Source organism: Desmodus rotundus, chromosome 3, assembly GCF_022682495.2.
Source record: "Desmodus rotundus isolate HL8 chromosome 3, HLdesRot8A.1, whole genome shotgun sequence".
NCBI lineage: Eukaryota > Metazoa > Chordata > Mammalia > Chiroptera > Phyllostomidae > Desmodus > Desmodus rotundus.
In genome coordinates, this window is record NC_071389.1 from 61584835 (window position 1) to 61599032 (window position 14198).

The following is a 14198-nucleotide window of genomic DNA, read 5'->3' on the forward strand; positions in this document are numbered from 1 at the left end:
TGTTTTCATAGCGGTTACCTCTGCAAGATATAATAATGAATGAGTTTTATAATTTCCCTCATGCTTTTCTCTCTTTTCAATAAATCACATTTATTAATTTTAGATCATAAAAATTTTTGTTTTCAAACAAAATGACATGAGATATTTTTTAAAAGAAACAGACAACCCTTGAATTTCAGCCCCTGGATCAGCAATAGGCGCAGTTATAGCTGCAATGTAGTGCAGTCACTGATGTTCCTAAACAGTAAATCTAGGCTAATTACTTGTAGAAAACAAGTAACATTCTACATGCTGTGCTTGACAAACAAGTGATACATTTTAAATGAATTTCTATTTTAGAAGTTAAAGAATTTTTAACTCCTCAATCTCAAAATTGTTTGAAAAATTTCCATGTGATACCAACTGAATAAAAATGACATGAGTTTCTCATTAGAAACTCTTATTGAGAATATCAAGGGTGATATAACCCAGGGGATACACTTTGCGTCCAATGTTTACTGTAAGTAATTTCGAAATGATGTAAATACACAGAAGTGGCTTCCACACTGTGTGCCCTGAAGCATTTCAGAACTCCCTGCAAGGTAGGCAGTGGGGTCTCCCCGTTACCTTCCAGGAAATACTCAAAGAGCAATGCAGCTTCTGTCAGTTCTAAACACTGGGCGTCCTGCGTAAGCTTTGGTTTGAAACAAAGCATGCTACTGCTAAATTAGAAGTCTAAAAACGCTTGGATTTTTGCCTGCCACACTGAGGAGGAAATGGGCAGTTGTATAAATATAAACTAACTATATTTTAAAAGGTCATTCACTATAAACATGTGCTTCTTCCACCCACACTTCTCTGAAAGACAAAGTGTTAGCTGAGAACAAAGCCATGCGGTCAGGGGACACGAGCCCCTACCAGAACCTGGAGAGCGGGCTGGCCAACCTTCTCAAGCCAATAGAGGACTTCTGCACCAAGTTCTTTGTGGGGACGGAGGTGAGTTGGAATTATATTTTTTAAATTAATATTTTAATTACACTGAAATATATGATGATAACCTCTATTGCACCTTTGCCTTATGGAAACTTATTTATATAATTTTCACATTTTAAAATGCTTATTTGCACTTAACATTTTTCACCACAGTGCTTCATAGATTCGTGTTTAAAATGTTCCTGGAAAAACTTGTAAAATTAAGCGTGACCATTTTTACTAATAATGTATTCATCAACCTGCAAATTTTACCAAGCGCCACTATCATAGAAGAAACCATGCTAAGTGTTAGAGATTTACTAAGAAAATATATTGTTTTGTTAGGCCACCACCATCTACTAGGAAAGATAGTAAAAAAACCTCATTCAATTTAGAAGATAAATAACAGCTGGACATAATAACAATACAGCTGCCATTTTTCAGCACGTACTATGATAACCAAAGTGGGCTCGCTTTTATTAGCCATTTTCCATACAGCAGGGTCTGTGCCAGGTATTCTCCAAATTATATCTCATTTCGTCTTAATAATCTTGTGACGGTGCTGTCACTATTCCCATTTTACAGATGAGGAAACAAGGCTCAGAACTTTATCTTACGGTCATAGAGCCCCGGAGATGCCTGGTTATTCGTGACTCTGTTTTCCTGAATAAAAGGTTTCTCCCTCCGGCCATCCCACTGTGGGGAAATGCTGTAGGTCAGTCTCACCTATAGCTCAGTGTCACCGAATGCAGTTTGCTTTCACACCTCAGTATTACAAGGGAATTAGTTGGTTCCACCAGCTCTCAGGAATGTACTGCCGGCCAGGCTCTGTGCTGGGCCCTGGATCAGAAACGAATCAACAGCACAGTCCCTGTCCTCAGGGTGCTCACTGCCTAGTTAACAGGCAGACACCTGGACAGCACACTGGCACCAGTCCGGGGGCCAAAGGGCCAGGAAGGAAGAGGCTGGGGAAGGTGCTCTGCGAGCTGACTGGACGTGGGAGGCCGCAGAGGCACCTGAGAGGTCGGGGTGAGAGTACAGTTTGCAGCAGCCGCAACAGCCTGGACTCTTTGTTGGAGTTACGGGGGGTCTGGGGTTTGTCTACAGACAGTGGGACAGTTTGGTGCAGGAAGGAACGCTATGCCTAGAATGTTAGGTCGGGGCCCAGCAAAGGGCCTTTTCTGCCACGTTAAGTAACTTGAACTTCACTGGGTGAGCACTGGAGCGCTACTCAACAGATACGTGTTTTATAACGTGCGCTTCACACCAAAGTTTTTAGTTTTTTTTAATTCTGAAAAACACATAACAAAATTTACCATCTTAACCACTTTTAAGTGTCCAAGTCGATGGTAATAAACACATTCCTATCATGGAGCAACCATGGCGCCATTCATCTCCAGAACTGTTTTACCATCCCAGACAGACTCCGTACCCACTGACACCCTAACACTCCATTTCCTCCCGCCCCAGACCCTGGCAGCCAGCATTCCACTTCCTGTCTCTATCAGTTCGACTATTCCAGGCACCTCGTGTAAGTAGAATCATAATTTTTGTCCCTGTGCTCACCAAAATTTTAAAGCAGGGAAAGACAGCTTTAGAAAGATAAATAACTGCAAAATCTTAAAGCAGAAATTAAAGCATAATATCCTTTGCTTAAACTCGTCAGTGGTGATTCAGCGAAACATGAATAAAATCTGAGTGCCTCACACTGTGGCCTGTATGATTCTGCACAATTCAGCTCCTGCTGTGTCTCCATCCCATCTGCACCAGTCTCCACTCCAGGTGCTCTGATTTTTCCCTCATTCTTCTTATACACCAGACTCTTTCCTGCTTATCTAGCCCTTGCCCTGCTTGGAATTAACTTTATCCATCATTCATCGCATACCACTGAGCATTTAATACATGCCCCGCGCTGTTCTTGGCCCAGGGAACAGAGCAGTGAATAAAACAGACAAAATTCCCTGCCCCTGTGGGGCTGACAAGCCAGTGGAATGATCTTCTCCAGCCCTTGCTGTGACTAATCCTCGGGCTCCGGGACCTGGGCAGCTAGTGCAGGGCTGCAGCAGGAAGGCAGAGAGGTCAGACTGGTGAGGCTTTCGGGGGGGCCAACCCAGAGACAAAGAGGCCCTGTCCAAGGGGGCCACGAATAGCACCAGAGAGGCTGAGGACACTGGAATTGTCAGAACTAAGTAACCGGATGGAGAAGGGTGTGACACTTCCCGACCACATGGCTGATGATATAATGGGCACTCAGCACTGACTGACCTGATTCTCACTATTCCTGTTTGACTCTGTTTCCGTGCTCTGTGTACCAGCCGCGAGTCCCGGACATACTAATAACTCTCTTACAGGGCTTTGGGGAGGGCTGGGGCCACGTCCGTAAAGCTCCTCACAAATCTGGCAAACACTGGGTGCTCAGTGAATGGTAACGATGACAGGATGTGCCACAGGCAACAGCCTGGACCACAGGCAACAGCCTGGACGTGTGCAGCCTGCCTGTGCCCTTAGACTCTGGCTGTGAATGGAGGGAGCACTTGTCCTCTGACTGAATTTCCACACCCAGCACAGTCCTTCTTTGTTAAATGAATTAACAGGATGAATAAAGCACAGATGGGAGAATGAGTGGACCCTGGCCTGAAGAGCTTTTCCTTCACTTTGCATAAACCTAATGTCTTCCCATCTCCCCTCCCTCGCCTACACATCCCAATCCATCCCTTCCTCCGAGTCCTCTCAACTTCTGTTTTTATACAACCTTCTCTGTGTTGTTCTCTTATTATCCAGTGGGGGTGGGGGGAATTGAAATGAGGAGACTGCATTTGGATGACCTTGAGTAAGTCACTAAACCTCTTCAAGTCTCAGGTTTTGCATCTCTAAAACTAAATTTGAGGGGGCTAAATGTTTTTCGTTTAATCTCTCCCTCCTCTGCCATTGACTGGTTCTGTCCTACCCGCTTGTGTGGCTGTTTCTGCCTCTTCTTCACCCAGGTCCCTCTGCCTTCCCCTCTCCTTCAAGTGGCTGTAAGTGGAACTGGGATATGTATTACTTACCATGTTATTTGGGTGGGATTTTTTGGTTCCTGTTCTCAACTGTAAGTGGCAATGAGTACCATATTATGAATCCTTATTCCTTCTTTCTCTCTTAACCCACAATTATTTATTCAGTACTGTTTTGTAACATGCTGAGAATAAATCACTGAGTAAGATGGACGAGATTCCTCCCCTGGAGCTTTCAGTTCTTTGGGACAATTTCCTATGGACAACAAAATTTTGGAAACCCAGCAGCTGGAACTCATGTACATAGATTATCTCCATAATGGCTGGTGTTCTCCATGTCACTGTGTGCAGATAAAAGTTCAACAAACTCATTTTCTTTTGGTTTAAGATAAAATCAACTAATTGTGTTGAGACTTTTCCCAACATTGTACCGAGTTATCATTTGATTAAATTGGCCTATTGCTTTGTGTTTGTTACAATCAGACTTAGCACATGACTATGGGGTGGTTTCTTGTCTCTTAAGTGGTCACAGTACTCATCAGGAACCTGTAATATTTTTAGGAAGGTGAAGTGATATACACAGACTGGAAACTTGAAAGAGACCCTGAAACTGGCCGACTGATGAGTAAGTTTTGATATGTGTGCCATTTTTAATAGCTTGTTCCTTTTTCACGAAGTCCGGAGTAACCATGGCCTTGGTAATGCAATGGAGGGCACCTGAGGCCTTCCTGCCACACTTGTTACTCTGAGTGAGGGCCTTGGACAGCAGTACAGGTGTCAACTGGGAGCTACAGAGTCCCAGAAATACAGAGTCCTGGACCCTACCGCAGGCCTACTGAATCTGAGTATGGATTTCAATAAAAGTCACCAGGTGATTTGTTTTCACACCAAAACTTGAGCACAATTTTAAAATAAGCACGCTGAGACAGAATAGTAAGGAGCTAGGAAAATTCTTTGGCAAGTGGAAAAGGAAAACTGAGACAGACAGCTGAACAAACTGGCCTGGCAATTTCCAACCAGATACAGAAGGTCACCTCCCTAGAGATGATAGCATCCAGGCCTCAGCTGCATTTCAGCTCCGGGCCCAGAAAAGCAGTAGAATCAGGTGGGCGACACCAGAACCAATTACAACGACTACCAACACCTGTCCTGTCACTGAGCAATCAGGGGAGACCATGACCCTGACGGGCACACCTGGAGAAAGGATGACTGTTCAACTGAAACCCTCCCCTGAGACCTGCCCTAAGGTTCCCTCCTGCAAGAGATAAAAGCCTCACAACAAAGGACCCAGTGCACACCCTCTCCCTGGGGGGGGGCGGGAGGGCATCTGCACCACCCCATTTCCCTCTCTCCTGCCCCCACAGGCACGCATCTCCTAAATTCTAAGGGACCCTGAGACTTATGGTCAAGGGAGCAATGGGCAGCAGCAGCTCGTCCCTGGCTGATCCCCTGAACTGTCTGTCTCCAAGGTCCCCTTTTCTCTCACTTTCCAGTGAGAGAAGGCAGCCCAGCCTAGGCTCTCCTGTTGCTTCTTCTATGCTAAGCCCTTCCTCATTTCACTGACCCCAGCTCCAATTAATGTATCCTCATAGTCGCCTGGACTCGTGTGGTGAAATCTTTCCTATGCGGAGTCAAGAACCCCCACACGACAGCTGGCCCTGGGTAGACCCGCTCAGGGCCAGGCCCTTGTCTGGTCACAATGCTGTTTCAATAATCCAACGACCCGGGAGTTCATCTATGTGGAAAATCTGAGTCAACGTGAAATTACAGGCTAATTTTATGATGCTCTTGAAGACCTCGGGGCAGGATGGGAGAAGTACCTGTAGGACCCTCTTTTGGGGCTGGGACTGGTGGTGTCCATGTTTTCCCTGCCCCCAGGGCCAGACTTGGGGAAGCTGAGCAGAGGTATTAGGGTCACACCCAGGGGTGAGTAGGGAAACAATCAAGATTCAGGCTCCTCAGTAAGCAAAGCTCCCTGTTAAAGCTCAGAGCCTTGGAGTTTCCTACAGTGACTACTTATTTTAAAGTTTTGGGGTTCTCATGGCACAAAAGTATATTGGATCCACAGTTCAAAGCATGGCGTAACCGTGAGCAAAGGGAGAGGCAGCTCCCAGGAGTGCTGGAACACCGGAGAGCAGCGAGGTGGAGCCGCCAGCCTGGGATTGCACAAGGGGATCTGGTCAGTCCCGTGAGTGTTTGGACAAGTAGACTGACTTGGGTCAGAGTCAGAGCCACAGCCTGCGGGGAACAGCTGCTGGGACTCAGGTCTCTGCCTCAAACTTCACTCCCCTCACTTCTGTCTGCTGAGTCATGTTCCTAGACAAGAGCCTGGGAAAGCTTGTTTAGTCAGCATTGCCTCCAGGGAGCCATCTTAATCTTAAAGCATTCCCGCTTTTCTGACATAGGGTCCCCTGGACAGAAACCCAAAGGTGTGTTATTGATGGGACTGGGGCATTGAGAGAGGATTATATGTGACCCAAGGGAGAGTCAAGTGCATGCAGAACTGAGACCGATTTTCCACCTTCAATTCACTCCCAATTCTGTGATTTGAAGTTGAATTCAAAATTATCTATTGGATATCATGAATTACAATCAGCTACCTCCACGCTTCTCGTGTTTCCATTTACTCAGTACTTTACTAGTGTGCAATGAGCACCAGGCACCATGTCCGCGGCAGCAGCCCCCGCCACAGCCCTGGGACAGGAGCTTGAGGCCAGGACCCGATTACACGCAGGGGGACGCTGGTTCCTCCTGGTTTTGGAGATTTTCTGGGGGCCTTCCCTCCTCCTGCAGCTTCCCGAACTGCTTTTGAAAAGGCCCAAGACAAACAGATTTAGTTATTTTTTTAATGAATTTTATTCCATTTATAGAAAAACCAATGACAGTAAACTTAAAAACCAAGAGTTTTATATTTGAACCCCTCTGATGTTTGCTTTTTCTGTCTTAATTTCATTTGTTCATCAAATCACCACTGAGAACCTACTATGTACCAGGCACTGGTGATATAAAGGTGAACAAGGTACTATCCTCCTCTAGAGGAGTCCCACAGTCTATTGGAAAAGTCAAACACACAGAAGAATGATGACCGATTCTCTTGAGCTGTTAAGGAAAGGCCCTACTGCCCTGGCCAGATAGCTCAGTTGGTTAGAACATCATCTTGATACACCAAGGTTTGGGGTTTGATTCCCAGTCAGGACACATGCAAGAATAACCAATAAGTGCATAAATAAGTGGAACAGCAAATTGATGTCTCCCTCTTTGGCTCTCTCTCAAATCAATAAAAAAATGAATTTGAAAAAAAAGTCTCTACTGAAGAGAGATGCAGTTGAGCTGGATTCTAAAGAGTACATTGCAATTTTCTAGATGAAGGAAGACATTTCATGTAGAAAGAGTAACAAGTGCAAAAACATGGAAGCCCAAGAGACCAGGGGACCTTGAGGAAACAGGGACATCTCAGGGCCAACCCATAGCAACAAAGAAGGAAACAGCAAAGGAGAGGTGTGCCAGGAAGGACATTTAGGTCCAGGGGGCAAAGAGACTTGAATGCCCTACTAATTGCTGCAGGTTTCATCCTAGAGCCACCAAATAATCAGAAAATCACTCTGGTGGGAGGACAGGGGCTGGATTAATTCATTGGTGATAGTGTAACGCTCATCTCTGGGGCTTGTGGGTGTGGGCAGCAAGGAGTGAGAGACATCTGGCTCTGTGGACCCGTCTGGAGGACAGGAAACCCAAGCAATGGCATGTAAACAGACCAGAGAAGCCCAAGGCCCCGGGGCCAGGGGCAGACACTGCAGGGGAAGTCCTGATCTTCAAGTCCAAACCTGCTCCTCCTCTCATCTCCCCAATCTCCATAAATAGAAACTCAGCAGAGCCAGTTGCTTTTACCAGAAACCTGGCTGTTACTCTCAGCACTTCACCTCTCTCACTCCTCCTCTCTAAGCCATCTCCAAGCGCTGTCAGTCCTAGCTTGCAGATGTCTTCATTACCTGCTCTCCTCCATTGCACCCGCGTCCAAGCCGACATCTGCTCTCAGCAGAACTACCACAACAGCCTCTTCCGGTGTTCCCTCTTTGCTTTCGCCTGCCAGTAATCTGTTCTTCCCGCCGCCCCCAGAGAATGCTTTGGGAATGTCAATCAGTTTGTCTCCCAGGCCTAAAGCACTCATCAAAACATATGACACTTAGAATATAACCTAAATGCCTTTCTTACACGGCCCTGCATGGTCTGGAAGCACCCGGTCCCTGTTTGTTTTACGCGTCTCACACTGGGAGTGCCAGGCTCGATCTCACCGCCCTCTTCAAACGTATAAAGCCATGAGACACTTGTTTCTCAGGATCCCTCTCTCGGGGATGCCCCTCTACACCGAAATCTTCCCTGGTCAGACTGCCATCAGGCCTAAATGACTCATCTTCAGAGAGGACTTTTCTGAGCTTTCAGTCTAATTTATGCACGTCCTTTTTTATTTTTTCTTGAAATATTTTTTCCTTTGTAACACTTCTCACATTTTTATTCTATAGTTTGGGATTTGTCTAGCGAGCACATGTCTGTCTCTCCCATTAGACTGTGAGCTCCACGAGGACGGGAGCGTGTTTGTTTACGGTGGTTGTAAACATTGTCTACTCAGCCATCTGTAGTACCTGGTACATAGAGGCAATGCACAAATGTTTACTGACCAGTTGAATGAATGGGAACATGAAGTATTCCTCTGAAAAGTGGCTTTGATGGGAGATTCCCTGGACATTTTATAAAAAAGAAGAGGGGTTATTCCTTCATTCATTTGCCCCAGGGGACCTCTGGTTCTTTAGTCTTGGATCTATTCATCAAGACCTGCCTGTCCACTTGAAGTCACTTCATTCTTTCACAGTGTACACAGTGTTATTAAAGGTGAGATGGCCTTTTCTACTCCAACAGCAAGGAAGCCAGTGAGCCTCTACACTGTCCATGATGGCGTCGTCCACACCGTTCAGAGGTCACCTTTTTACAAGGACATCATCCTCACCGTTGGGGGTTGGAACGTGGCCATCTGGAAGGAAAGTGTCATGGTACGTGGCTGGCAACAAGGAGGAATGGGTGTGTGGTCTTTGTTATTGAGAAAGACAATGGGAACAATAGGCCGTTCTGACATAACAGTGCCTTTGGGGCACTTTTTAGAGAAATTGAAACAGATGGCCTGGTTCCAGCTTGGCTCCAGCAGTACTGTAAGCCCTTTGAAAACCCAACCATTTGCTTTTCTTCCCTGAGGGAAGGAAACATTTTTCAGTCACTTGTTCTCTGAAAGCTAACAGTCTTTTCTTTGAAATATATATACAATGATCAGATGATTAGTATTTTTCCTCCCCTTAAAATACAAGAAGGGGTGCTGATTGCTATATGAAGTCCAAGGAGAAATGCTAGGCTTGTCATCCTTGCTTCTGCACCAGGAGTGTGTCAGCAGGTTCAGCAGTGGGAGTCAGAAAGCTAAAGCATCTATCCGTCCCCGGGCAGACCGGAGGCCCGCACGGGTCACAGTGAGCCGGCGCCATGGAAAGCTGGCGGTCAGGGTTAGGGGAAGGCCCGGGTCCTGACCGACAGAGCTAAACTGCCAAAAACGAGAAAGCCTGAGAAAATCCAGTGAGATAAGAGTGTGGAGAAATCATTATGATATGTCCCTTTGGTGAGCAATTTAAGATTATCAAAACCTTGAAATATATATATATTCTTTGAATAAATAATCTGTGTAATGTACTTATGTATACATATAAATTTTTATAAATATTTTTTCTTTGCCCTAACACCTTCACTTCTGGGACTGTAACACAAATCTCAAAAAAAGAAAAAACATGCATGAATATATGTACAAGCTTTTCATTGAACAAATTAGAAACTACTTCAGTGCGTATCTGCAAAAGAACTTCTGCTTTATACCAACGTACTTCTGTAGGTTCTTCTTCTTCTTTTTTACAGTTGGCAAGTGCTAGTTTTGTAATTGAAGAAAAATAAAAAGAAAATTTAGGCAAGATTGTCCAAAGACTATGCAGGGGCGGGAGGCGGGTTATCCACAGAAACCACAGGGTCTGGGCAAAGTGGGCAAGGTCAGGTTTGAAGGGTCACTTCTGAGGCATTCCTCCTTCCCCAGAGGAAAGGTTGCTCCTTCTGCAGGTATTGGAGGGTAGGAACTAAACAGCAGTGTTTAGTTCAGTTCCTGCAGATGTAAATAGATAAATGAGTATACCTGGTTGCCAGGTGGAGCACAACAGTGGGAAGAGAGCACATTCTAATCTTCTATCCCTGTGAAAACCTCCCACAGAAGGTAAATCACCCTATGGTAGGGAAAGGACAAGATGATCTTATGCTGTTTTGCTGGTCGACAATCTCTTCCTGGTATCTGTAAGTCATTGGATGCAGCTCACAGCTAGAATTGACTTTTTATTTGCTTTTCCTGGCCACCAGAGCTGTTTCCATGGGACGCAGACACCTGAGAGCAAATTAAAGGTATATGCAAAATTTCCTAGTCTTTACTTATCGGACATACACCAATCTCCAGAGGAATATCCAGGGACTTTAGTAGCAGTTGAATTATTAGGATCATCAACAGCTTGATTAGAAGGTTTGGTCTTTTGTAAAAAGCAATTAAAATAAGAAGAAAAGAGTATTATATAAATATATACAGGAAAGAAAAGAACTGGCAATACATAAAAACCCTACAAGGAAAAGAAATAAGAGTTCTCAGTAGGCATAACTTTGCCGTTACATGATCATAGCCACCTAAGTTGTATTTAATCATTGTGAATATCCCTTTGATAATAACACAAGCTTTTAATTTGTGTACCTGTTAAAAAATTTGCTTAAAGATTGGACCCCTCCTTCAGTCATCCTGTGCTCCAAAAAGGTACACCTCAGGGCACTGGTCTCTAACGAGGCCCGGAGTCTTCTATATTGGCCGAGAAGATGGATACATCGATATCTGGGACCTTCTGGAGAAAACCCATGAACCGGCCCAGTCCCAGAACATCTGTATAACTATGATCACCTATATCAGACCCTGGACCTTTTCTGGTATGTTCATTCTGATCAAACGCGCTAAGTCATCTTGCCCTTTTTGTGTAACTCAAGAAAATGTTGACATTTATCTGGAAAGCCTCCAGTATTGTTTCTGGGGTTCTTGTCTTTCTTCCCTTTCTTTCCCTTCTTTCTCTCCTCCCCCTCCTCCCTTTTCTTCCCATTCTGCCCCTTCTCTCTTGCACTGTCTTGGATACAACCTGAGCTTCTCTCACTAATTTCCTCACCAACAATTATTTCTGAGACACAGTGCGCCAAGCAGAAGGTGACTTTGAATCACACAACAAAAAGCATCCTTCTTATCTTCTCCTAAGAATTTATTTCCTTTGTCCTAGTTTCAACCAAGTACTACTTTCTATGTAAATCCGATATATTTGCCTCTTTTAAAAGAAGTTAAAAACACCAAAGTGTGTTTTCCTCTCTTTGCTACAAAACGTTGCCTCTGTATACCTCCAGGGATTACAAGTTTAGGACTTAGCAATTTGAACCAGATTTTCTGCAAACGAGAAGAAGGAAAAACACACCCACGATGAAATAAAGAATAAAAATGCTCAAGCACATTTGTGTTTTATATCCATCTTAAATGCTCAGAGGAAGCAATTTGGTGTTCATTCCAGCTTCTGGTTCTGGCTGGATCTTCGAAATTCATCTGTGGCATGGTATCCCTTAGCCCTTGCTGTGTCTTTGGTGACCATTGGCTTCATGACTTTTCTCTGGAAATCTTTCCATGTGTTTTCCCTGCTCTCCTCCCAGGTCTGCTCAGTGGGCCCCGCCACAGAGAGTCAGCCTCAGCACGGGGCCGCACTCTGCCGGCAGACACCAAGAAAGGCAGATTCGAGGTGGGCAGGGTGGCTAACAAAGGCTCAGGGTCCCAGCTTTCATTCCATCACCTGGAAAAGATGACTTTGATGTTAGTATGGTCCCCACTCATGAGTGCCTGACAAAGATGCCAACCAAGGTCGTTGTAGCCACTGCAGACCCTTTGGGAAACCACGAAACAAAACCACATCTCACGTTTATCCTCTAAGGTGGCTTTCTGGTTGCTGACTTGTTTTTCCCCCTATTTTTTCATCTTTCAGCTAAGCAGCAATTTATAGCCATAGCTGATTATTATGGGACTCTGCATATATTAGAAATTCCTTGGACATTAAGTCGCCCTTCTGCCAATGAGGTCAGTAATTTCTGGCTTTGAGGATTTGTGTGACTGATATTGCTGTGGCATGTTTTAGAAGTGTGTTCAAAAAAGACAGCATTTTTACTTTGTAAAAGAACAAAAGACTCATCCAGTCGTAAATAAGGGGATGTATTTCTGTTTTATGACTTAAATAGTTTGAAGTTGGAAAAAAACAAGCATGCAATGAGAGGGAGGCCAAGTAAATAAAACCCAGATCCAGAGAAGAATAATTTGGAGATTCATAATCATAAGATGTTATTCCTGGGCTGTAACTGAAGCATGGGACCCTTACATCAGTGATGCCCTTCCCAGAGGGAGAATTTGACATTTGTACACATCTTCCCATCGCCCACCACCACCTCATCCTCCCGCAACTTGGTGTACAGCAGGCAGCATGTCTGAAGTGGCAATATTCTGCCCCATCATACCCACCACCCAAGGGTTGCAGGCGATGTTAATAAAGAGGTTATAAAAAGATTAATAAACAGAACTACATAAGTACACATACACCCCACATTAAATATATAGATTGCAATCTGTTGCAAGTCTCAACAACATCAGCCTAGTTACTGTCAGGCAAAACGCCTTCCCTCCCCTGGCCACCTTGCCCGAGGTCTCTGCCTACTCTCCGGTTTCTATTCTGACACCTACACGCCAAGCCCTCCAGGGGACCAGGAACTCAACTCTTCCCACTCCTTTTCCGGTCTACTTTGATACCCTCATCTGGGTTTTCCAAGTTCTGTTGATGATACAAAACTTCCTTTAGTGTAGAAGTGAGAAGGCTGAAAGGGGAAATGAGCAATTCCTGAATATTCCTTCTACAAAAGTGCAAAATTTTTTGCAGCTCTCTCCTTCCCATCTTACTCCCTTCCTGGAATATCCTAATTCACAGAGTCCTGAAACTTAGTTATCACGGAAGCCCCCAAATTGTGTTACTTTAGTAGTGGACCTGTTGATGGTATGCCAAAATAGGTAATGCATCTGGTGAATTACAAGCTGCAAGAATTCTTCCAGAGCTTTGTGAAGAATGTGGGGAGTGTCCATGTGGGCTCCGCTCACAGGGGCCTGTGTTTCTGACAGGTCTCGAGCGTAAGCCACTACTTTGAGAGAGAAGTCAAGCACCTGGAATACGTAAGACAGCGCAAGGAAATTCGTGAGCAAGAAAAGAAAGAAATGGAGTTGGAGATAGAGAAGAAAAAAATTGTAAGTTAAATTTCAGAGATGGTAGTTGATTTCCTCTAAACCCAGTGGAAATAAGTGTGTTTGGCTTATTCCACAATTTGAAAAGGGAAATTATGTCTTTTCACATTCTTCTCTCATTCTCATGAGAGTCAAGAGGGCATTTGTCTGGTTTCCTAGCTTCCCAGGCAGGAGTAAGCAACGACAACCTAACACCTACTAAGATCCTACCTCACGGAAGTTTCTGAAATTTTCTATATCATCAAAGTTTTTTAGATACAATGATACCCAAAGACCACTTATACATACAATGACTCAAAATCTGAATGCTTTCATTATACAGAATTGTAACACCTGGTGACTAATGCATTAAAACGGGTAGTGCCAAGAGTGGAGTATGGAATCAAGGCACGTGAGCTCCAGGGCCAGCTCTGCCACTTACCCACCAGGAGGTCGGGAGCCAGGCTTGTATCTTGGCTGAGCCTCAGTTCTCCCATCTTTAAAATGGGAATCCTGACAACCACCTTTTAGGATGACTGTAAGGGTTTCAGTTAAGTAACCTGACAAATGGTGCACTTCCATTAAATGGAAGCTAGTGTACAGACAGACAGACTGACAGACAGACATGAATTCTACTCTAAAATACTGGCACAGAGGAGAATTTGTTTCCGTACCCATTCATCTTCAAATGCCCTCCAGCTCTGAGTACCCACGCCCATCCTCCTCCTTTTCAGCCTCTGTTTGACGAAACTCTGTCACTCTGTGGTCTTCCCTTGCCCACGGGAATGTGGGGCCTTTAAAATGCTGTGTATTCAGCCTTTCTCTGTTACTGGAGGTCCTCTCAGTCCATATCGCTGTTT

At 44.7% G+C, this 14198-nt stretch overlaps 1 protein-coding gene across 3 annotated transcripts in view; it reads left to right on the forward strand.

The window, feature by feature from the left end:
* The window catches only part of DNAI3 (dynein axonemal intermediate chain 3), an 80599-nt gene that overhangs the window by 54519 nt on the left and 11882 nt on the right, over positions 1-14198 (forward strand). For 2 of the 3 annotated variants that reach the window (XM_053921133.2, XM_053921132.1), the window contains exons 17-22: positions 845-975; positions 4506-4569; positions 8859-8989; positions 10778-10982; positions 12065-12156; positions 13240-13362. In XM_053921133.2, the coding sequence (XP_053777108.1) occupies positions 845-975; positions 4506-4569; positions 8859-8989; positions 10778-10982; positions 12065-12156; positions 13240-13362 (746 nt within the window). Of the gene's footprint in view, positions 1-844; positions 976-4505; positions 4570-8858; positions 8990-10376; positions 10751-10777; positions 10983-12064; positions 12157-13239; positions 13363-14198 lie in introns of those variants that run through there. The other variant, XM_053921134.1, reaches the window with a different exon arrangement.